This window comes from Thalassophryne amazonica, chromosome 13, assembly GCF_902500255.1.
Source record: "Thalassophryne amazonica chromosome 13, fThaAma1.1, whole genome shotgun sequence".
Taxonomy (NCBI): Eukaryota; Metazoa; Chordata; class Actinopteri; order Batrachoidiformes; family Batrachoididae; genus Thalassophryne; species Thalassophryne amazonica.
Genome location: NC_047115.1, coordinates 13,846,897 through 13,872,442, shown reverse-complemented (window position 1 = coordinate 13,872,442; position 25,546 = coordinate 13,846,897). Strand labels below are relative to the sequence as shown.

Genomic DNA, 25,546 nt, shown 5'->3' with positions numbered 1-25,546 from the left:
GCAATATCTCTAAAATTAGAAAGGTCTTGTCTCAGAGTGATGCTGAAAAACTAATTCATGCATTTATTTCCTCTAGGCTGGACTATTGTAATTCATTATTATCAGGCTGTCCTAAAAGTTCCCTGAAAAGCCTTCAGTTAATTCAAAATGCTGCAGCTAGAGTACTAACGGGGACGAGAAGGAGAGAGCATATCTCACCCATATTGGCCTCTCTTCATTGGAATTTAAAATTCTTCTTCTTACTTATAAGGTTTTGAATAATCAGGTCCCATCTTATCTTAGGGACCTCATAGTACCATATCACCCCAATAGAGCGCTTCGCTCTCAGACTGCAGGCTTACTTGTAGTTCCTAGGGTTTGTAAGAGTAGAATGGGAGGCAGAGCCTTCAGCTTTCAGGCTCCTCTTCTGTGGAACCAGCTCCCAATTCAGATCAGGGAGACAGACACCCTCTCTACTTTTAAGATTAGGCTTAAAACTTTCCTTTTTGCTAAAGCTTATAGTTAGGGCTGGATCAGGTGACCCTGAACCATCCCTTAGTTATGCTGTTATAGACTTAGACTGCTGGGGGGTTCCCATGATGCACTGAGTGTTTCTTTCTCTTTTTGCTCTGTATGCACCACTCTGCATTTAATCATTAGTGACTGATCTCTGCTCCCCTCCACAGCATGTCTTTTTCCTGGTTCTCTCCCTCAGCCCCAACCAGTCCCAGCAGAAGACTGCCCCTCCCTGAACCTGGTTCTGCTGGAGGTTTCTTCCTGTTAAAAGGGAGTTTTTCCTTCCCACTGTCGCCAAGTGGTTGCTCACAGGGGGTCGTTTTGACCGTTGGGGTTTTTACGTAATTATTGTATGGCCTTGCCTTACAATATAAAGCGCCTTGGGGCAACTGTTTGTTGTGATTTGGCGCTATATAAATAAAATTGATTGATTGATTTTGTTCATCAAACTTATACAGAGCGGGGAGCTGAGTGAGTAAGAAGCTTGCCTGCCAATATGTAAAGCCGGGTTTGAATCTCCCTCAACATGCCTATGTGTGTCCAGTGTCCACCCAGCTGTTAATACATAGCGGACTTGGCTGGTGAAGTAACCTGCATTGAACTGACATCCTGTCCATTGTAGACTCTCATTTGCTTCACACTATGGAATACGGAGCTCAGCACCAGTGCCAATCGGCCTGGGGGCCTATGAAGACCTTACATTTTCAAAATATAGGGACTCCCATGAAACCTGCAATCTGATCTTTCAAGTGTGCAATCACATGAAAATCCAACAAGAAAAACTTTGTCAAATCTCAAGTACTGGACATACAATACACATCTATCTGTACTGTGAAGAAAAAAGAAGCAAAATCTTACCAAGTATATTTATTTCTAGTTTCTAGTCAAAATATCTAATTCCACTTTATATAAGACAAAATCACATGAGGAAAATTCCAATAAGATACATCTTAAAATTTTAAGTGAATGTGTCTTAGAATCATCTTGTTTAGTCATATCTGAACTGAAACAACCTTTGTTTTTTGAGTCACCATAATATTAAGGTGCTGTGTTTGTAAAAGATACAACACTTCTGAATACTAGCAAAATAAAATGAGGTTTATCAGCCAATTTCAAGACCTTAGTTTAAGAAATCGTAACAAGTGAATTCTCCCTTGTTCCACTGGCAGATTTTTTTTAGCTTGTTAAAAGGTGTTTTTTAACCTGAAATGAAATTGAAATGAGTCAAATGTTCCAAAATGCAATTAAACTGTTTCATGCACCACATATACTGAGTTTCACTCTAAACAACTGCAGGTTAACATCATTCCTGACCAAAGTAAAAAGTAGAACTCTAAATACATGTAGCTATGTTTATTTTAATATTTATATTCCTGTGTGAAACTAACACTTTTCCAAAAAAAAAAAAAAAAAAAGCTTATGCACCAACAACTTTTATATTTGTGATTACGATAGCCCAATGTCAGCTAAAGTTGGAGCTCCACTGCTAACATATTGATGTAGCTGCACTAAAGAAGTGAAAATGTACTGGTAAAAGCAAGATGTCCCTTGAAAATGCACAAACTGGCCTTCAAGGAGGAGGAAATATTTAATCGTAAAGCTTTTGACACTCTTGAGTTATCTCCCAAATGCAACCTCCCAGTTAGTTGCTCATATCTCAACAAGTGCCGCACTAAGACCGCTTCATTTAATTTCCCAGCACTCCCTTTTCGCTTCCATCTCTAGTGGTTAAACAGAGGAAGAGAATCATTTGAAAAATAAACAGTTAATTGAATTCTACTACTTCAACAACTTCTACTCACACACACACATATATATATATATATATATATATATATATATATATATATTATTCCATATGTTTACTTTCAGGCCTGCCTTTTCATCTTTATTGAAATTAACTATGAAGAAATGGGCTTCTTTATTAAGAATGAGTAGGAAGTGAAGGTAAACAGATGCATGCAAATGAGGGTTGGATGGAGGGGGTCAGGGGAGAGAAGTGGGAGGGAGGGCAGGGGGGTGAGTGTTCGTCTCTTGATAAGGATGTTTGTATTCCACCATTGGGTGAAAAAGCAAAGACAGAAAGAGAGAGAGCGAGAGAGAGAAAGAGAGAGATAGAGAGAGAGAGAGAGGATTGAGTGTGTAGGACAGTCAGGACAGTGATTTCACTGACTGAAGAATACATGTCTTACTCACTGTGAACTTACCTTCACAGAAACTGAGCTTCTCATTGTAGTAGTGATGACCAACAGGATTGGCTGGGAAAAATAAAGGATGTGAATTAGAACATATATACAACAACGAATAAACAATTCTAATCTTTACATAGATGTATGTAAAGAAAAAGAGGTACAGAAGAATTAAGTTAAATAAAGCTCAAATGCCCAAGTTCAAGAGGCCGTGCTGGCAAACTGGAAACCATGATAATGCAACGTGATCTGGGTGCCCTGGGCAAGAAAGCAGCCGGTCTGATAGCCAGCTTCTGTGGCAAGCGGAAACACCTACAGCATTAGTAGCCTTATCAGATCAGGGGGTGAGAGGCCAGACAGGCCCAGACATGGGCACCTGCTCTGAGACTGGGTAAGGAGGGTTGGCAGGGAGACTTGACTGCAGGGGATCCCCAGAGCCACTCCAGTGAGCCTGGGTCCCCCTCTAGTGGGGAGAAATGAAAGTGGCATTTTCCATCTGAGATGGACAGACATGAAAAAAATCAACCCACATCATTGAAATAATTGTTCACAGACACACACTTAATAGTGGTTAAAGGTCCTGGTATCCATGGTGACAAAACCGGCGATCAATCGATGCACCTCTATCACTTCAATAATATACCATCTTAAATGAATGAGTCTTTCTGCATTCATATAAAGAGAATCAAACTGTGGAAAAGTGTTTTATAACCACATTACTTTACATCAGCTATTTCCAAACTTAAGAGCACTGTAGCCCAATTCAAAATCTGAAATCTCTTCTGAGGCTCACCTAAACTTTTATTCTTGATGAATACAAAAGTCCAAGATGAAACACTTTCTTGTAATCAGAGGGTAAAATAAGTGTTGAACATGTCACAATTTTTCTCAGTAAATATATTTCCAAATGTCCTACCGACATGAAATGTTCACCAGCTGTCTGTAACAACCCAGGTAATCTGCACATACAAAGAAACCAAAACAAATAAGTACAGAAATTACGTTATGTATAATAAAATGGAATAACACCAGAAAAAAGTATTGAACACGCTCACGGAATTTTATTTAATACTTAGTACAAAAGCTTTTGTTGGTAATGAAGCTTCAAGATGCCTCCTGTATGGATAAAGTAGTTGCATGCTTTGCTCAGGTGTGATTTTGGCCCATTCTTCCACACAGTCTTCAAATCTTGAAGGTTCTGTGGACCTCTTCTATGAACTCTGATCTTTAGTTCTTTCCACAGATTTTGTATTGGATTCAAGTCAGGTGATTGGCTGGGCCATTCTAGCAGCTTCATTTTCATTCTCTGAAAACAACTGAGAGTTTTCTTGGCTGTGTGTTTGGATCATTGCTGAAATGTCCACTCTGATAGATTTTTATCAAGAATGTCCCAGTACATTTTTCAATACATCCTTCCTACAATTACATTCCTTCTCCCTTCTGTCTGATCATTTCTTAATAACATTTACATTTACTCTGATGGACTACCCAGCAGTAGGGAATAAGTTTCATTACACTAGAAGTCTTTCAGAAAGCGCTGTAACTAGGTTTAAGGATATGATTCCTTCTTTATGTTCTCTAATGCCATATACCAACACAGTGCAGAGTAGCTACCTAAACTCTGTAAGGGAGATAGAGTATCTCGTCAATAGTTTTACATCCTCATTGAAGACAACTTTGGATGCTGTAGCTCCTCTGAAAAAGAGAGCTTTAAATCAGAAGTGTCTGACTCCGTGGTATAACTCGCAAACTCGTAGCTTAAAGCAGATAACCCGTAAGTTGGAGAGGAAATGGCGTCTCACTAATTTAGAAGATCTTCACTTAGCCTGGAAAAAGAGTCTGTTGCTCTATAAAAAAGCCCTCCGTAAAGCTAGGACATCTTTCTACTCATCACTAATTGAAGAAAATAAGAACAACCCCAGGTTTCTTTTCAGCACTGTAGCCAGGCTGACAAAGAGTCAGAGCTCTATTGAGCTGAGTATTCCATTAACTTTAACTAGTAATGACTTCATGACTTTCTTTGCTAACAAAATTTTAACTATTAGAGAAAAAATTACTCATAACCATCCCAAAGACGTATCGTTATCTTTGGCTGCTTTCAGTGATGCCGGTATTTGGTTAGACTCTTTCTCTCCGATTGTTCTGAGTTATTTTCATTAGTTACTTCATCCAAACCATCAACATGTTTATTAGACCCCATTCCTACCAGGCTGCTCAAGGAAGCCCTACCATTATTTAATGCTTCGATCTTAAATATGATCAATCTATCTTTGTTAGTTGGCTATGTACCACAGGCTTTTAAGGTGGCAGTAATTAAACCATTACTTAAAAAGCCATCACTTGACCCAGCTATCTTAGCTAATTATAGGCCAATCTCCAACCTTCCTTTTCTCTCAAAAATTCTTGAAAGGGTAGTTGTAAAACAGATAACTGATCATCTGCAGAGGAATGGTCTATTTGAAGAGTTTCAGTCAGGTTTTAGAATTCATCATAGTACAGAAACAGCATTAGTGAAGGTTACAAATTATCTTCTTATGGCCTCGGACAGTGGACTCATCTCTGTGCTTGTTCTGTTAGACCTCAGTGCTGCTTTTGATACTGTTGACCATAAAATTTTATTACAGAGATTAGAGCATGCCATAGGTATTAAAGGCACTGCGTATGCACCACTCTGCATTTAATCATTAGTGATCGATCTTTGCTCCTCTCCGCGGCATGTCTTTTTCCTGGTTCTCTCCCTCAGCCCCGGCCGGTCCCAGCAGAGGACTGCCCCTCCCTGGGCCTGGTTCTGCTGGAGGTTTCTTCCTGTTGAGGGGGAGTTTTTCCTTACCACTGTAGCCGGGTGCTTGCTCACAGGGGGTCGTTTTGGCCGTTGGGGTTTTACGTAGTTATTGTGTGGCCTTGCCTTGCAGTATAAAGCGCCTTGGGGCAACTGTTTGTTGTGATTTGGCGCTATATAAAAAAATTGATTGATTGATTGATATGAAGTTTGCCAGTGTTGTCTGGTTAAAAACCAAAACCAAAACCAAAAAAAAAAAAAAAACAAACAAAAAGAGTCCCACACCATGATGTTCCACCTCCAAACTTAACTGTTGGTGTGGTGTTTTTGAAATGATGTGCGGTGGTAATTTGACTTCCAAACATGGTGTGTATTATGGCATCCAAACAGTTCAGTTTTGGTCTCATCTTACCAGACTATATTCTCCCAGTATTTCACAGGCTCCTCTAAATGTTGCACAGCAAACTTTAAACGAGCTTCAACGTGCTTTCTTTTCCCAGTAGTGGAGTCTTGTGTGGTGAGCCTCCATACAGGCCATGGTGGGTGAGTGCATTACTTATTGTTTTCTTTGAAATAATTGTTCAGTTGCTCTCCACAAGTGGCTCTTGGCTGTTGGACAACTCTAATGTTATTCTTTCCACTCTTCTGGCAGAAATGTTGCGAGAAGCACCTCGTCATGGCCGGTTTATGGTGAAATTATGTTTTTTTTTCCCCCACTTTGGGATTGTGGCCCCAACAGTGCTCACTGAAACATTCAGAAGTTTAGAAATCCTTCTATAACCAATGGCAACCAATGGTTTTGCAACAACAAGGTTTCGAAGATCTTGAGAGAGCTCTCTGCGTTTACCCATCATGAACTATTTCTTGTGTGACATCTTTTTATTGGCCATCAGTTGGGACTGAACCAATTGATATTTCAGGTGGTGTCTTGGCTTTCCATGCCTTTTTTTGCATCTCCCTTTTTTCATGTGTTCAATACTTTTTCCTGGGTCATTTTACATTATTACCCATAACTTAATTCATGATTTGTTTTGGTTTCTTTATACGTGTGTATTACTTGTTGCTGACATCTGGCGAAAATATCATGTGAAAAACACCTTAAGAAATATATTTACTGAGAAAAATGATGTTAAATACTTATTTTACCCAATGTATGTTATTTTTAAAACAGGTCAGATCGACTCGAAAAATAACCACAAATCATTTCCTAGGAAATGATTCATCTTGTATTAAAGGTCATTATGAATATATTTTTGACTTAAATAATCCTGAATGCTTAAAACTTCTTTTGCACCTTGGATCTAAAATATTTTCCAGATAAAAAAAGAGAGAGAAAATAAATCTATTATTTTTTTTTTATTATCAACATCCTCTCACAGCTTTTTGAGTTAAATCTTGCTATGTGCTAAACACTCTTCTGGATCTCAGTTCCAGAATATATTCTAGATCATCCGTAAAATCGAATTTACCCAGAATGTTATTATTAATATTGGTTAAATTTCACTGAAATCATTACTTTTGGAGTTAATTCTGCTAACAGACAACCAGACAAACACATGCCTGTGAAAACATTACCTCCTTGGCAGAGGTAATAGCATTTAAATACCATGCCTTTGTTTCATTATTTCAGATTACAGTTTTAAAATAATTATAACTTAAAAATCAATAATTTTTTTTAATTCTATCCTTTTTATTGTACCTTCAGGGCTGTAGCCACCATTTTGCTGCTTAACTTCAGTTGAGCACTGAGGAGTAGTGGTTGGCACTCTTGCCTCACAGCAAGAAGGTTGTCGGTTCTCTTCCCACAAAGATTACTTGTGTGGTTTGCATGTTCTTTCTATATCTATGCAAGTTTCCTGCCATCATCTTTGTTTTTTGTTTTTTATTTTTTTTTTGGATTATAATTCTCTCACATTCTAGCTGCATTAAAAAAACACTTTATTTCCTTGATGCCCATAAAAAGTATCAAAGACTAATCTTGTGCAATGTAATCTACTGTATGGAATCGTGACCTGAGCTAGTGTAAGACATACTTTTTGTATGATGATTGTGATTCCCTGCTTCCCGCCTCCTCTACTCTGATATCAAGCCACACTTTAGTAATCCTCCAAATGAAAGGATTTGCAGTGAGAGCATCATCTCTTCACTGAAGATTGGAATGAAAGAGGCAGCTTTTCAGATGAGAGGAGGGAGAAAACCTTGTGATTAGAGTGAGACATACTGTGTGGAATGCAAGAAAGAACTAAATATACATAGTGTGACATAAAAAAAAAGATAATCAATGAGAAAGCCATGGGAGAGTCATAGGCACAGTGGATAGAGCGAACAGGATTTTCTAGAAGGAAACAGAATAATGAAGAGTATGGCATGTTTGTCCCCAAGAAGAACAAAAGAAGGCTTGGACCGGGTTCGTGGACCATGCATTATACTACAAAGTACATTCTCATAAAAACAAGCCACACACAGAAAGTCAGAAATCATTTGAGTGGTCCACCTTGCTCAGAATCAGTGGGAGGGTCACACACTCGGTAGCTTATCCTGGGTTGTGGCTGTGGTTGTTTTTGGTTTAGCGGGCGTTGCTCTTGAACTACATGCCTTATGTCCCGTGTGCCAGCTGGAAGGACTCCACAGTGTGATGACCCACTCAGGGCAGGTTCAGAAGCCCACTTTTGGATGTGAACGGGCACTCCCTGACAAGTATTGTGTACCTGTAGGCACCTCCTGTGCATGTGCGCAATGCAACAAGAGACCCTGAAGTCCTTTTGACAAAGAAAGAATTGATGACTAGAGAGTCTTCAAAGGATTGTCTGCACCAAATTTCAGAAAAATTAATCAAAACATTTTTTTCATAAACTCATCAGATGCTGTGCACTGCTCACCCAGCATGAATCTTGATGGCATTAGCCCTGTGGATCTTCATCCAAAGGACTAAAAAGGACCTGGATCATGCATGAGAAATTCTGAGTTCTGCCTGACAGTATGGGACTCCTCCTGACATAAGGCTGAACTGCATGGGACCTCTTGTTATGTGATCCATGCAAACATCAACAGTTTAGTTTTTCTGTCACTGTGTGGCAGGATCCTAGGTCAACAGGAACACAAACAGGGAAAGCGATAGATTCAACACTGGACTAATAACCTGTGTGTGCATGTGTGTGTGTGAAAGGTTTTATGGAGTAAATCCTACATACTAATCATCTCTAAGAGGTTAACAGTATGAGAGGCACAAACACACAGTACTGATCATCTTTATGTGTGTAAAAGCAAGAGGCAGCCCTTCATCATATAGAAAGTAATTACAAACATTAAAAAAGACAAATGCTGTTTACCTTAAAACCAAACATCCAATATAAACACTGTTTACCTGGTTCTCCTTTATCATAGTACTGATAGGTGCCAATATCAGTATCTGTGGGGCAAAAGAGAGAGGAAGAGAGAGGGAGATGAACATCAGGCTGTCAGGGAAAAGCAGAGGACAGATCAGCAATTTTGCACTGTGGGATAAACAATCACTATCAGCCAGTGGCCTGTCCCGTCTGCCTGCACCACGGTTAAGATAAGACCCAGGGAGGGAGGTGGGTGGAACAGTGGGTTAGAGGTCTGTGTTGAAATGGAGGGGGCCGAGAAGCATTAATAAAGACAGGAGTGTGCCTTAACCATCCCACCTGAGGGGCCAACCGTGCACAGGCTCAGACAACAAACACAAATGTCCACCACAAGGCACACATAAGCACACATCCTGATACATATACACTTTTAAACTGCTGAGCGGAGCTTTTTTTTTATGTTATTCCTGCAGGCCCAAACCAACCAGACTCAGATTCGCTCAACACATCGTTTCTTTATCACAGCACTGCTCCTGCTCCGGAGGCCAGGTCACATTAATGCAACAGGAGCGCTGCTGGCAGAGACGGAGACACAGACACACTAACATACTACACACTGCACATGCATATGGACGTGCAATGTTGCAAATAACAAACAGGAGCCTTAATGAAGGTGTAACAAGAAAACAGTTTCAATATCACTTTTTTGAGCTAGAAACAAATGGTAATACAACCAGGAATGACCAAACATCGATCAGCTTTTATCTACACCATAGTTCTCCTGCCAACAGTTTTTTGTCACTTTCTTCTGTATTTTCACTGCATACAAACTGTGCCAATAGTAGATTATTAAATTAATCGCCAACTACTTTGGTAATCAATTAACAGTTTTGTGTGTTTTTTTTTTTTTTAATGTTCAAATTCTCTGATTTTCAGCTCATCAGATGTATCATCCACATTTTTCCAAGATAGCAGAGACTCACAGCAGAAACCCCCCCCCCCCCCCCCCCCCCCAAAAAAAAACAAACAAACAAAAAAAACCCAAAACAAGGACACGTCAACAATGTCAACGTTGTCAGCATTGTCAGCATTGAGGATATGCACCTCACCGTAGGCTTGGTGTACACATACTGACACACGTGTAAACTGGCACTGCATACACACAGTCAGGAGACACAATCTAGGTAGAATGTTCAGCAGACTGTGAAAGACAAGACAGAATAAAAAGGAGGGGAAAAACAAGATAATGGAGAAACACCATTTCTATCTGACAGAAGTGATAGACTGATAGGTGGTGAACAGAGCAACATGTTAAAAACTGTCACAAAAGCAAACTTAAACCCCACCCACCAAGCCTGACAGGTTCTGTAGACAAGATGGCAAGATGGGTCCATAAGTAATTGGACAGTAATTGTGCCGCTTTCAACTCCACTACAATGGAGTTGAAATGAAACTATCAAAATGGGCTTGTATTGAAGAAGAATAGCAAAGAAGAAGAAGAAGGAACTAGAGCATTGCGCTTGTAGAGTGCAAACCTCCCCCAACACCAGCTTCCAATTCCACAAATTTTTACCTTGGAAAAAATTTCCAAGGTCAAAGTCCTGTTTGAAGTGGCTTTTCATAAGCTAAATTAGACATGATCAAATGTAAGGAGTATGTATTTAGTTCATGCACTTAAACTGAAATTCTGGTGATGCTGTCAGTTTTTTTTTCTCCAACTTTTTTGAGTTCTGAATTCTTTTTCAGATAATTTTCACAGAACATTGGTTATCTCTGCTATGAAAAATTTGTCCTTGCTTTTTGGCACTTGGTTTCCCACTGATAACTGGAAGATCGACAAACAGGCATAAAACTGGAACCTCCATCCAATTTTGGTGGTGTAGGTAAATCCATAACAGAAAAATGAGAGTGACTGAGGCACTTTTGATTGAGACAGAATGCAAAATGTACATCAAATGGGCTTTGCCCACTGATAAAGGATACCATCCTACATAACGCTCTCAAATATGAAAGAAATTTGATCTCTTTTGACAGTTATGAATTTTTGAAAATTTGATCAATGTTAAAGATAGGGATTTTTCCAATTTTCCAAGATTTTTCCTGACTTTGACCTATGACGTTGAAAAATTAATCTGTTCTTGCCTATCAGGATATGAATCTTCAGTAAAAATTTCATAATGATCTACGAAAAATTGTGAGCTCCAGGCTGCTCACATCAAACAGACAAACAAACAAACAAACTGGGGAAAAACATCACCTCGTCCAACTTTGTTGGCAGAGGTAAAAACAAAAAAAGAAGACTGCATTTCTGTGGCAGTTTTCCAGCTAACAGACGGTCAGAGCCCTTTACAATGACGTCTCACATTTACTTCCCCAGCCAAGGCTGGTACTAGGTTTTACAGGTGAGTGAACTGAGACAATGCAGAGTTTCTTCAAGGACACAGACAGGATGAGCGAAATTCAAACTCAGGTCTACACATTGGCAGGCCTGCTCCTTATCTACCAAAGTGTTGTTTTAATGCAAGTAGTATTACAAAAAACAAACAAACAAAAAACTACTAACCATTTAGGAATTATGACCATGTGTATGTACACACAGCCCATCCACTGTCAGAGCTCATAAGTAATTAGGCAAACAACTATTCTGAGCATGCCGTTGCCCTGTTCATTTTCCTGGATCAATTTCCTGAACTAAATTTCTAAAAAGGATTTCTTTCACTCAAATTAAATAGACTTGATTGTGTACAATGTTTTAAAATGAAAAGGGATGTAAAAAAGAACTTATCCTTCAAGGTTGTTCTAGTATACAGAAGAAGGAAAGAAGGTGTGAAAATAAGGTGTGTGATGACAGAAGGAACAACAGAGTGAGACAAAATGAGAACGACTGGCAAGGAGAGTGAGATTAATCATGGTGATAAGTGCTACCTTTGACTTGGAGTGAGCTCTTTGTGGACCACAAGTGCAACTCAGCCAGGCAGAACGCCATCTCAGGGAGGAGTGTAACCCAAGTCTGCGTGATAGAGAAAGGACAAATTTAAAAAAAAATGTAGGGGTGGGTGGGGGGGAGCTAGAAAGCTGAACACATCCTCAGATGCATATCTTGGCAACATAATAGATGGACATAAAGAATCCTAAGGGTGAAACAAAGTGTGCATGTACACAGGCTAACAGAAAACTTGTTGAAAGATGATAAGCACAGTTGACTTTTACATTTCCTACTAAGTACAACCCCAATTCCAATTAAGTTGGGACGTTGTGTAAAATGTAAATAAAAACAGAATGCAATGATTTGCAAATCCTCTTCAACCTATATTCAATTGAATACACCACAAATACAACATATCTAATGTTCAAACTGATAAAATTTATTGTTTTCTGCAAATATGTGGTCATTTTGAAATAGATGCCTGCGACACGTTTCAAAAAGCTGGGACAGTGGTATGTTTACCACTGTGTTACATCACCTTTCTGTTTATCTGTTTTTCTTTATCAAGATCAAGATTCTGTTTAAAAAAAAACCTAAACAACACCTTAATTGTGGTGCTATCAATTATTTTTGACATAAAGTATTGAAAACAGTAACAAAGTTACACTTTCTGTAGCTGGAGTTGAGCAGCTGCCAGTTCAATTCAGCCACAACTTGGTTTAACATGAATTCCACAAACAATCGGTTTCACATTTTGCTCATGATTACATGCACTGAGGAGGTTATGATTTCATTGCCGGCTGTCAGTTAATTAGCAGGATAACAGAAAAGGACAAGTATAGAGTTCAATGGAATTTGGGAGATCTTGGGGTCAAGAAAGAGTTCTTTATGTTTTGGTATGGATCTGAGCCAAGGCATGTAACATACTTTTTATCTATGACCTTGACTTTGATCCTGATCTTACTTTTGATCTTTGAACTCTGATCCTGAGACATTTGATTCTGCAATCAAGATCAAGGAGTCAGAAATTCTGATTGTACACACAGATAGACAGACAGCAACAAAAACACAACTTCTGTGGTGACAGAGGATTGCTGGGCCTTGGCAGCGCTATGCACTCTTTGTGTACTCCCTCTTGCTTAAAAGTTAAGTTTAAGTTAATTTTGTTGTACATTGAAAACCTGTACTACAAATTAGCCAAAGGTTAGTCAAGGAGCAGAACTGAAACAGCAGTACTGAAGTGTGAGCTGGCAAATCTGAGGCTATTAACTTTCAAATAACTCTGTAACTCAAGTAACACTGATTTGTGTTACAGAGTTATTTACAGAGTTAATTTGTAGAACTACAGCTACACATCACACGTGTCAGCAAAAGAACTACAAGACAGACAAGTAAACTGAGGCGGACAAGGCCCCAAAGACATCTTCATTCACACTTCACATGCGCGCAGTGAGGGATGGACACTTTTAAGCTGACAGGTTAGACAAAGTAACAGCATTCCACACAGCAGTGTCTGCAAATAAAAATAGGTTTTGGGCGGGTGCTATGCAGCAGTTCTCATTACACTCATTACAAATACACTGAACAAAAATATATATGCAACACTTTTGTTTTTGCTCCCATTTTTCATAAGCTGAACTCAAAGATCTAAAACATTTTTTTATATACACAAAAAACCTATTTCTCTCAAATACTGTTCACAAATCTAAATCTGATACTAGATAATCCATCCCACCCCAAAGGTGTGGCATATCAAGATGGTGATTAGACAACATGATTATTGCACAGGTGTGCCTTAGGCTGGTTTTTTGTGTATACAGAATATGTTTTAGATCTATGAGTTCAGCATCAAAAATGGGATAAAAGAAGTGTTGCTTTAATATTTTTGTTCAGTGTAGAGTAAAATAGACTGCTGTGAAAGTGTAGTGACACGGACCCACAACAGGGGGCGTAAATGAACGGACAATGGATCAGCCGAAATACAGCAATTTAATGTTGTGAATGTGCACAACGGAAAAACAGACAAATGCAATTTAGAACAACAGTCAATAACACAAGGTGACGTGTGGGCAGGCTCGAGGATAGAAGACGTCCGTCCAGAGAAGAGCCGGGTCCCACACGATTTCCACTGCCCACGGATCTGGAACACACCGGAGCCGCCAAGTCCTGAATCCCCAGGTGGCCACCGTCTCCAGCTGTCAGATCGGTACTGCTAGCAGGAAGCAAAAACAGTTTATGGTGGGTGTGTGCACATCCAGCAAAACAATCAGCAAACAGTTCTTTTCCACTTGGAGGGAACACCTCCACCTCCAACTCAGGAACAATGTAACAGCAGAGCCTGAACCACTACTTATCGTATGTGGAGCGAGGAGTGAAGGTAGTCACTCCTCCACTGTCCACAAAACCCAGCTCCCAGCTGCAAATAGAGGTACAGGAACTCCTGCAAATAGTTCAGAAAAGGATTATGTGCATTCGGCACAACAGCGGCTGAGAATTTTACCTTCTAGGTAGACTGATATCTCGGCAGGGAGGTGGAGTTGCTGCCCGACTTTTATGGAGATGGTGATGATGGGTAACAGCTGTCAGGTGGTGATGAGGGACAGCTGTCATTTCCAGCTGCTCCCGTGAGGCGGCGGCGCCCTCTCGTGCCTGAAGCCCGCCATTCAGGCAGGACACCCTCTGGTGGTGGGCCAGCAGTACCTCCTCTTCAGCGGCCCACACAACATAGACTGCATTTATATAGCGCTTTTCCATCTGCATCAGATGCTCAAAGTGCTTTACAATAATGCCTCACATTCACCCCGATGTGAGGGTGCTGCCATAGAAGGTACTCACTACACACCGGGAGCAACTAGGGGATTAAGGACCTTGCCCAAGGGCCCTTAGTGATTTTCCGGTCAGGCTGGGAATTGAACGGAGGCTGCGCTGGTTTCAAGCCCAACGCTTAACCAGTCTCTCTGGTTAAGTTTAATCATTCAGAGTCTCTCTGAATGTGTGTGGGGGGAGATAATTTGGCTTCTCAACCACCAAAACTACAAGTGCCAACATAAATACACAGATAACGCCAGGTGCCTTGGAAATGCTGTGGCCAGCATGGCATGGCAGAAACAGTGTCACACATTTACTGACAGAGGATTCTTTCATCTAGTCTAATCCAATTTTTTTTTTTTTTTGAAGTAGTAGTCAGCCTTTTTGGAGGAAAACCTCATTTCCGCTGGTTTTCTTTTAGTTATTGACAGTTTAAAAGTTACTGAGATCTCACTCTGTTGAGCTGTCTGGATCTCAGCTGGATCTCTTTCTTTAGAAGAAACAGTGAGATACAGGATCTTAAAGTGCAAATGTGTATCTGTCTATGTCCAATGATGCTGTGGCCACATACAGTAGGCATTCAGACAGAAGTTATAGAGACAGAGAAACAGAGCGATAGCATAGTACATACAATCATATTAAAGACTATTCAAGACAATCAACAGTGGGATCAGCAACAAGACTTCACAAGTCCAATAAAAACAAAAGGCCTGAACAGGCCCAGACATGTCCCAGTGTTGTTATTTAAAGAAGTACTCAAAAGAATAACTGCAAATTATTACATTAAAAGATGCCAAAATGGTTCAAAATAGAAGGGTCACTGCTCTTCAACTGTATCAATCTGAAAACAAAATTTCAAAGCCGAATATCCAACAAAATTTTGCAGAGCCGCTCTTTTAAGCTTCTGCTTGCTCTGGTAAGGGCAGGGAATTAAAAAAATATATGCACATACAGTAAATATGCAGTAAACACACACACACACACACACACACACACACACACCTGGACAGCTGCCACACACATTTGAATTTGTGGCTGGGGTTGCCGTGGGTTACCTGTCGCCCTGCAGTGCTCTGTGGGGATGCACAGAGGGCTTGGGTAAGAAGGAAGGAGGTGATGGTGGGGGTCTAGGTTATTGTACTCTGTCTTTACACTAGCAAAGAGGCTGCCTTAACATCAAAGGAGAGCAGGAAAACACACGACTCCTCTTTCAAAGAGAGTCCACAGGAACTACGACCTTGTCTGCTCTCTGCATGTTGTTCTGCGCTCATCTTCCACTGTCCCCTCTGGGTGGTTATTGAGTATGAGTGTGTGTTTGCATTGCAAAGAGAAACAAGTACAACAGGTTTTTTTGTTTTGTTTAATTTTTTGAATGAGTGCACCACAAAAAGAAAGTCACAGACAGCAAACTTTAAATATATAAAACAATGGAAGCCGTCCAGCCATACAGGGATTTGAATTCATGTCACATCTCAGTGTCTCAAATACAGATTTATTTTACCTAACAGAATTAACCACAGAGCTTGTGTTCTACATGCATGGACACACGTTTGGGTGAATACATCACACAAAGACTGTACTGAGGTTTAATCTGAAGGATGGAGTTCTGAACATGATGTCACTCATCTAAATAAAGAATATTACAAAGTATAATAGCATATGATTTTGTTATTTTAGAAATGGCAATTACAAACTTTGAATTGGCATTTGGAAAAAGCAGTTGAATCAATTATTTTTCTGTTAATCAGTTAGATGTTAGCTCCATAAAATGTCAAAAAATAAACATCACTCATTGTTTTCTAGAGCCAAAGCTGATGCCTTCAAATGTGTTCCTAATAAATAAATAATAAAATCAACCAGAAAATATTCACATTTACAGTGAATCCGGAAAGTATTCAAAGCGCTTCACTTTTTCCATATTTTGTTATGTTACAGCCCTATTCAAAAAATTGAGTAAATTCATTTTTTATTCTCCCTCAAAATGCACCTTTGGCAGCAATTACAGCCTCAGGTGTTCTTGAATATGATGCCACAAGCTTGGTGCACCTATCTTTGGGCAGTTTTGCCCATTCCTCTTTGCAGCACCTCTCAAGCTCCATCACGTTGGATGGGGAGCGTCAGTGCACAGCCATTTTCAGATCTCTCCAGAGATGTTCAATCCGATTCAGGTCTGGACTCAGGCTGGACCACTCAAGAAGATTCACAGAGTTGTCCTGAAGCCACTCCTTTGATATCTTGGCTGTGTGCTTAGGTTCAGTGCCCTGCTGAAAGATGAACCGTCGCTTCAGTCTGAGGTCAAGAGCGCTCTGGAGCAGGTTTTCATCCACGATGTCTCTGTACATTGCTACATTCATCTTTCCCTCAATCCTGACTAGTCTCACATTTTTTGCTACTGAAAAACATCCCCACAGCATGATGCTGCCACCACCATGCTTCACTGTAGGATTAGTGAGTGGTTTCCTCCAAACATGACACCTGGCATTCATGCCAAAGACATTAATCTTTGTCTCCTCAGAGCAAAGAATTTTGTTTCTCAGCATCTGAGAGTCCTTCAGGTGCCTTATGACACACTCCAGGTGGGCTGCCATGTGTCTTTTACTAAGGAGTGGCTTCCGTCAGGCCACTCTACCATACAGGCCTGATTGGTGGATTACTGAAGAGATGGTTGTCCTTCTGGAAGGTTCTCCTCTCTCCACAGGGGAATGCTGGAGCTCTGACAGAGTGACCATCAGGTTCTTGGTCACCTCCCTGACTAAGGCCCTTCTCCCCTGATCACTCAGTTTAGATGGGCAGCCAGCTCTAGGAAGAGTCCTGGTGGATTGGAACGTCTTCATTTATGGATAACGGAGGCCACTCAATGGGACCGTCAAAGCAGCAGAAATGTTTCTGTACCCTTCCCCAGATTTGTGCCTCAAGACAATCCTGTCTCAGATGTCTACAGACAATTCCTTAGACTTCATGCTTGGTTTGTGCTCTGACATGCACTGTCAACTGTGAGACCTTATATGTAGACAGGCGTGTGTCTTTAAAAATCATGTCCAGTCAATTGATTTAACCCCAGGTGGACTCCAATTAAACTGTCGAAAGATCTCAAGGATGATCAGTGGAAACAGGATGCATCTGAGCTCAATTTTGAGCTTCATGGCAAAGGCTGTGAATACTTATGTACGTGATTTCTTGTTTTTTGTTTTGTTTTTTAAAAAATTTACAAAAATTACAAAAAAAACTTTTTTTTTCCACATTGTCATTATGGGGTGTTGTATGTAGCATTTTAAGAAAATAATAATAATTTCATCCATTTTGGAATAAGGCTGTAACATGACAAAATGTGGAACAAGTGAAGTGCTGTGAATACTTTCTGGATAGACTGTAGGATGGTGAAATTAGAATTTGAATATTAAAAAAGGCTCAAAGTGATTACCCGATTATCCTAATAGATTAATCTAACAGTTGATTAATTGTTGCAGCTCAAGTGCATAATCAGTGATTCCATATATTCAGACTTTATTTTGGCAGGTAGTAGTAGCACCCAATCCCAAATACTCATGGATTCAGGTTTACATCTTCAGATTTTTGTAAAACAGCACCTAAATCTTAAAGATTAACTTCACAAATAGGTAATTTAAAAAAAAAAGCTTTGCTTCAATGTTTAAGATTTCAGGTGGCAATAAAAATGATGGATGAACTGAACAGGCCATCTTGACAGATAGGAAGAGATGATGGTTTTGAATGAGAAAAAAGATATGAGATAGGGAGTTGGTGGCAAGACATGTGAAATCTCTCATTGATTTTGTCCAGTTAAAACTCACCTTGGTCAAGGTGAGAGAAAAATGTATGGTGCAGTAAGAGTGACAGTCAGTGGCTCTTGAATTGCTCAGAATTAGCAAAAGAAAGTTTTTAGAAATTCTCCAGTACCTCACTACACCACAGAGAGTTGGCGGAGCCATAATTTAAGATAAATAATAAATAAGTTTCTTAAATATAATGGTACTAAATAAGAAATAATTGCTCCAGCTCACTGGCTCATTAATAATCTAATTTCTTATTCAACCGTGATTATGCAGCCCTTCAGGTATCACTGATCAACCCAGTCTCACACTCAAGTAGTTACATTTTGACACATTTGACCTAACGTCAATATGTGATGAGTCGGGTACCCGCATTGCATCGCGATGTGACGCGCGGGTAAATGCTAACCCTCTGCTCAACCATAATTAAAACATAAGTGACAGTTCCCTGATGATGCAGAAGTGAAGGAGATAGTTGAGTGTGCTATCAGAGAGAAAAGACGCTGCTGTCAAAACAAACAAACAAACAAAAAACAAACAGCATCTTCCCATGCATCACTAAATGATACACCAGGGGTCCCTCACTCCTCACCTCCTGACAGAAGGAGGCACTGACCAATTGTAAAAATGTGACAAGTTGGGAGTGAGAATTTGTAGCAGTGATACAAAGTCTTTGGGATGTTAGACTGGACAGATGGTTGGAGAAACCATCCTGGAAATAGACACCTGCAGGTCAATTCTTCTTGATGTGTCCTTGAGCCAGGCACTCACACCTGCACATGCATGCCTGTCATACAGGATTAAACAAAAAACAAATATCTGGGTTTTGGGACTCCCGGATAAACCACAGCATTGTGTGTCAGAGAAATGTGTGACACAACGGCTGGAGTAAATACAAGGGTTAAAGAGCAGCCACAGGGTGATTGACACAAGGTCACTGCAACATTACCTTGTTCCCTTCCCCTCAATACATGCACGTACAGACATTCATTATCACAGAACACCACCAGGCTCAGGCTTTCTTTCCCTTTTTTGTTTTCATTCTGTAACTTTGCTGGCTTTATGATTTTCCCTATCATCCCCTCTACCTACTTGTCCCCTTGCCTTTTATCTTTTTTCTGCCCTTCCTCTCTCATGTTTTCCTCAGGTACATCCTATTAGAAATGCATTAAGCTTTCTGACCCTGGGCTGTAAGCTTTCACTCTTTTTTTTCTGTCAATTTGTGCCCTCTTGTCTCATCTCTCTCAAAGGACAATGTTTCAAATTTTCAGATTTTTTTCCACAACTTATCTCTTGCTCTTTCTGCCTGGTTTTATTTTGGTCCTGGTAAGAAATTTGGTAAACACGTTGATGAAAAAAGTGAACAAAAGGCACTTTCCACATTGTGCAACGTGAGTAATTCTTAGTATGCATCCATCTGTTGAAGTTTTCTAATTTGAACAGTCTTCAAAGTGCTGTCAAGTCTCAATTGCATGAGCAGACGTGCATTCCGTAAACTTCAATCTCAGCTTTTGTTGCATACGCTCCAAATCTCTGAAACGTCTGATATGTGCAGTCGTACAGCTGCGTGGACAGGCACGTGCAGTGTGCTGGCTCTTGCCTTTCTGAGGAAATGTGCACATGCACAAATTAACATGCATATTAAACTGTGCAAGCACAAATACACACAGACTCACTCAATGTCTTGCCTATATATCCTAAAGGAAACGTGCTCTAGCTTAAACTCTGCTATCACAACAGTAACAACAAAAAAGTGGATAAAATGTGAAGAATGATGCTTCTAAAGAAAGTGAGAGATGCTTAGAAGTGGGAGGAAAACAAAACTTAAAACAAACAATCCAAATCTTACAGGCAGTCTAATTTACCCCACCCTCCACCCCCCAAAAAACAAAGCATCATGGGAGGACTGTGACTGCTGAGAGAACAAATAATGTGTGTGGGGTTTTGCTGTACAAAGACCTGTGTAAACTATAACTCTCAGGAATACAGCGAGACACATAAATATAAGCCTTAACCTATGATTATAGCGTGACGCGAACAATGTTGTTACATTCATATAAATGTCTGAGGAAAAAGGATGCAGTTTAATAGGAAATATTTCATGTATTTGCTTCTGTATGATTTAAAATATCAAATAAAATTTCCCAGAAAACAGAAATAATCATTGAGCTTGATTATGATCATAGTTTTTTCTCTGAGGGCAGCAAGGTGGCTTAGTGGTTAGCACTGTTGCTTCACAGCGAGATGGTCATGGGATTGATTCCCACCTGTGGTCTTTCTGTGTGGAGTTTGCATGTTCTCCCCGTGAGTTCCTTCCAGGTGCTCCGGCTTCCTCCGACATTCAAAGACATGCAGGTTAGGTGGATTGGAAACTTTAAATTGATCCTAGGCATGCGTGTGGGTGTGAATGTATTTGTTTGTCTATATGCGGTCCTGCGACAGACTGGCGTCCTGTCCAGGAAGTACTCTGCCTCACACCCTATGACTGCTGGGATAGGCTCCAGCCCCGCTCCTCCCCGTGACCCTAAGCGGTTGAAGTTGAGTGAGTGAGTTTTCTCTGAATGACTTAAATTTGTAACAGGGACCTCATAGAACCATATCACCCCAATAGAGCGCTTCGCTCTCAGACTGCAGGCTTACTTGTAGTTCCTAGGGTTTGTAAGAGTAGAATGGGAGGCAGAGCCTTCAGCTTTCAGGCTCCTCTCCTGTGGAACCAGCTCCAAATTCGGATTAGGGAGACAGACACCCTCTCTACTTTTAAGATTAAGGTTAAAACTTTCCTTTTTGAAAAAGCTTATAGTTAGGGCTGGATCAGGTGACCCTGAACCATCCCTTAGTTATGCTGCTATAGACTTAGACTGCTGGGGGGTTCCCATGATGCACTGAGTGTTTCTTTCTCTTTTTGCTCTGTATGCACCACTCTGCATTTAATCATTAGTGATTGATCTCTGCTCCCCTCCACAGCATGTCTTTTTCCTGGTTCTCTCCCTCAGCCCCAACCAGTCCCAGCAGAAGACTGCCCCACTCTGAGCCTGGTTCTGCTGGAGGTTTCTTCCTGTTAAAAGTGAGTTTTCCTTCCCACTGTCGCCAAGTGCTTGCTCATAGGGGGTCGTTTTGACTGTTGGAGTTTTTCTGTAATTATTGTATGGCTTTTGCCCTACAATATAAAGCGCCTTGGGGTGATTGTTTGTTGTGATTTGGCGCTATATAAATAAAATTGATTTGAATTGATTTGATTTAATATTTGACAAGAACTACAATATGTAGTACATATGGGGGGGGGGGGTATTTTTGTAACATAATACATATGACTTCATTTTTTGACTTCGTCACGAATTACTGATCAATATGAGCTTTTGCTCAAATCTCTAGCCACACTGGTAGCACGGATATTGTGGTAAATCTGCTTTTGCCTATGGTTTACTTGACTTTGACCAATCTGTTCAAAGGGTTCATCATCTATAAACACTAGCCCAAGTAATATTCCCTCCAGGTTTGGTGAAAATCCATTAAGCAGTTGGTTTGTTTGTTTGTTCACACACAGACAGAAGCATTTACTTTGCTTGCTGCACACACAAGGTGAAAATGTTGGGGTGTGGTTAGGATGCCATAGCAGACATAGTGACATAAACATATTGAAATTCAATCCGCTTGACATGACATAACATGCTGATCTGTCAAGCAACTGAAAAGGTGTAGAGCATTTATGTCAGTCCAAGACAACCACAAAAGTTTAAATGTACGACGCCAGTCTGGGAACTTGAACACAGTGAGTGTGTGTAATTTCTCTTATTATTGTTGTTGTAGTGTTTCCTGGGAAAGTGCACCATTAAGCTTTTCATCTAGTCTCATTATCAAGGCAAAATGTCCCTTTGACAAACTATTTGCTCTATGATGAGGAGTCATAATAACATTATTTTTGGAACAAATGGTAAAATAGTACTGTATGTACACAATGCATTTCTATAGCCCCTTTTCACTTGTCAACAGACACACATTTGTTTAATGATGTCTCACATTCACCCATTCACATACACTCAAACACCAACAGAGCCCTTGGCACCGCTTGGCTGGTTCTATACAAACTGTTGCTAAGAGAAAAATTGAGACTTTCAAAATAGCCTTATGAGCTTCCCACTTTTCTGATCAAGAAAAACTGTGACATCAAGGAGTGGATCACAACAAATGTGATCATGGAAAGGCATAATTATTTTCCCGGTGACTGAGGAATTGTGTGAGCTCGAATAAACGAAAGAGGTTACAACACTGTGGTAAGTGTTGCTGCTCTCCAGTCTATCACTGTGGGTACGAGAATTCTCTGCACATGTCTGTCCTGCTCTGAGTTTCATGCTAAATGGTAAAATCTAAAAGGTGAGACAGACAGAATTAGAACTCTGTGAATGCCACTGGCATGCTTCTGGCTGCAGCACATCATAGAATTTTTCCACAGTGTTATTAGTTTAAATAGTTCTTTATATTTATAATCTGTAATGAGTGACCAGACAGATTGGATAGTAAAAGATGTCCTTCGAGTGTGTAACCCTGGTTTACGAATATCTGTGAATAAAGGTGTCATCTGCAAGCACCCTGAGCAGGAAGTCACATTAGATACATATAAATAACTCACTTTATTTGTTTATTCCATCACCACTGTACACGAGGATGAAAGGTCCACACACTAAAGTCATATTGGTCTTCAAAATACAAAAAGGCTGTAAAGCAAGTATAGAACCGGTTTGATTGTTATTGCGGATATGAGATGTCACATTTCAGTGCTCTATTCTAGAAATTTCAGTGCAAAGTTCTCTTCTTGCTGGGAACCATTTGGCTTCAGTAATTTGTTTAACTGCACAGGACAAGTTAGGAGGCACCTCAGGGTGATGCACAACTAACTCTACCATCTGTTTCACCACCATGCTACAGTCAGAAACTGCCAAAAAGAAGTTAGAACTGGCCAGTGAACAGGCGCAGGCAGTGTTTTTTGACTCAGTTTTATTATTGTATCATTAAAATTGTAATTGCTTGTAGACATAATCTTGCCACGTGTAAATACATGTGCAAGAAAAAGGAAGACAGGACAGGCAGAGACACAGAGAAAGACAAAGAGACAAAAGAGATGAGTGGAGAGGCTCTTCTAAGCAGATGTGTAAACGTCATTTAAGGAGGTAATGGAGGGAGGAAGGTGGAAAGTGGGGAAAACCTACTCCAGCTGAGGTATTTACCCAATGCCTGGAGCAGAAAAACAAACATCACCAGTAATGACAGAAGGAAAAACAGTGACAGAAATAGAGATTAAAATTGTCCAATTGGGATGAGACGGGGCAGAACACTGATGTCTTGATCCGAGTCATCATACAGAAACTCAACCCTAAACTTCTAATTTCATTCAGGAATCCACTGCAAATGACAGTGAGGCGCCTTTCGCTCTAGTTCAGCAGACCCGATGCTGGAAAGTGACTCACTTAAAAGCTGAGTGCATTTGCCACCCACCCCCAACCCCCTCAGCTGTACCCAAGGGCAGGAAAGGCAATACTTCCAGAACAGCAACACAAGTGCTGGCTAACTTCAAAGAAACTCAGGTACTACATACCTCTCTGGTATCTGTCACGTCACACCAAAGGTGACAAACTGACCGCGGCTGTGTTTATGCTGTTGGACTTAGGTCTTTTAAAGCCATTTGGCACCTTGTTGTTCACCATCTGACCACAAACACACAGATATACACTAAACACACAAATAACAAAACACCTGCGCACAATACCATATCACATAAACCAACAAAATATAAGGTACCACTATTTCTCTACAGGATGATATACACTGAACAAAAATATAAATGCAATACTTTTGCTTTTACTCCCATTTTAAATGAGCTGAACTCAAAGGTCTAAAACATTTTCTATACATCAAAGACCTATTTCTCTGAAATATTCCACACAAATCTGTCTAAATCTGTGTTAGTGAGCACTTCTCCTTTGCCGAGATAACCCATCCCACCTCACAGGTGTGGTATATCACGATGCTGATTAGACAACATGTTTATTGCACAGGTGTGCCGTAGGCTGGCCACAATAAAAGGCCACTCTGAAATGTGCAGTTTTATCACACAGCACAATGCCACAGATGTTGCCAGTTTTGAGGGAGTGTGAAATTGCCATGCTGACAGCAGGAATGTCCACCAGAGCTGTTGGCCTTGAACTGAATGTTAATTTCTCTACCATAAGCCGTCTCCAAAGGCGTTTCAGAGAATTTGGCAGTACATCCAACCGGCCTGACAACCGCAGACCACGTGTAACCACACTAGCTCAGGACCTCCACATCCAGCATGTTCACCTCCAAGATCATCTGAGACCAGCCACTCGGACAGCTGCTGCAACAGTCAGTTTTTAGAACCAAAGAATTTCTGCACAAACTGTCAGAAACCATCTCAGGGAATCTCATCTGCATGCTCATCGTCTCATTGGAGTCTCGACTTGACTGCAGTTTGTCGTCGTGACCGACTTGAGTGGGCAAATGCTCACATTTGATCACGTCTGGCTGCTGATCAACTCTATGCAAAGGAGATGTGTGAGGCAAACAGTGGTCACACTAGATACTGACTGGTTTTCTGACTTCCCAAATAAAGCAAAACTGCATATTTCAGAGTGGACTTTTATTGTGGCCAGCCTAAGGCACACCTGTGCAATAATCAGCATTTTGATATGCCACACCTGTGAGGTGGGATGGATTATCTCGGCAACGAAGAAGTACTCACTAACACAGATTTAGACAGATTTGTGAACAATATTTTAGAGAAATACGGCTTTTGTGCTGTGACAGACTGGCGTCCTGTCCACGCATCCGGTACCCTGCCTCACGCTCTGTAACTGCTGGGATAGGTTCCAGCATCTGAGACCCTTAATTGGAGTAAGCGGGTGAAGATGAATGAGAGAGGTCCTTTGTGTATGTAGAGAATGTTTAAAATTTTTCAGTTCAGGTCATGAAAAATCAGAACAAAAACAAAAGTGTTGCATTTATATATTTGTTCAGTATATATATATATATATATATACACACACACACACATATATATATATATACACACACACACACATATATATATATATATATATATATATATATACACACACACACATATATATATATATACACACACACACACACATATATATATATATATACACACACACACACACACACACACACACACACATATATATATATACACACACACA

The 25,546-nt window shown here is 40.3% G+C and overlaps 1 protein-coding gene across 4 annotated transcripts in view; it reads right to left on the bottom strand.

The window, feature by feature from the left end:
• wdpcp (WD repeat containing planar cell polarity effector) overlaps window positions 1-25,546 on the bottom strand; it is a 169,878-nt gene that overhangs the window by 118,736 nt on the left and 25,596 nt on the right. For all 4 annotated transcript variants that reach the window (XM_034184980.1, XM_034184984.1, XM_034184983.1 and 1 more), the window contains 3 exons: window positions 11,715-11,799; window positions 8,828-8,872; window positions 2,703-2,753 (listed from right to left, as the gene is read on the bottom strand). In XM_034184980.1, the coding sequence (XP_034040871.1) occupies window positions 2,703-2,753; window positions 8,828-8,872; window positions 11,715-11,775 (157 nt within the window). In that variant the 5' untranslated portion in view covers window positions 11,776-11,799. The remainder of the gene's footprint in view (window positions 1-2,702; window positions 2,754-8,827; window positions 8,873-11,714; window positions 11,800-25,546) is intronic.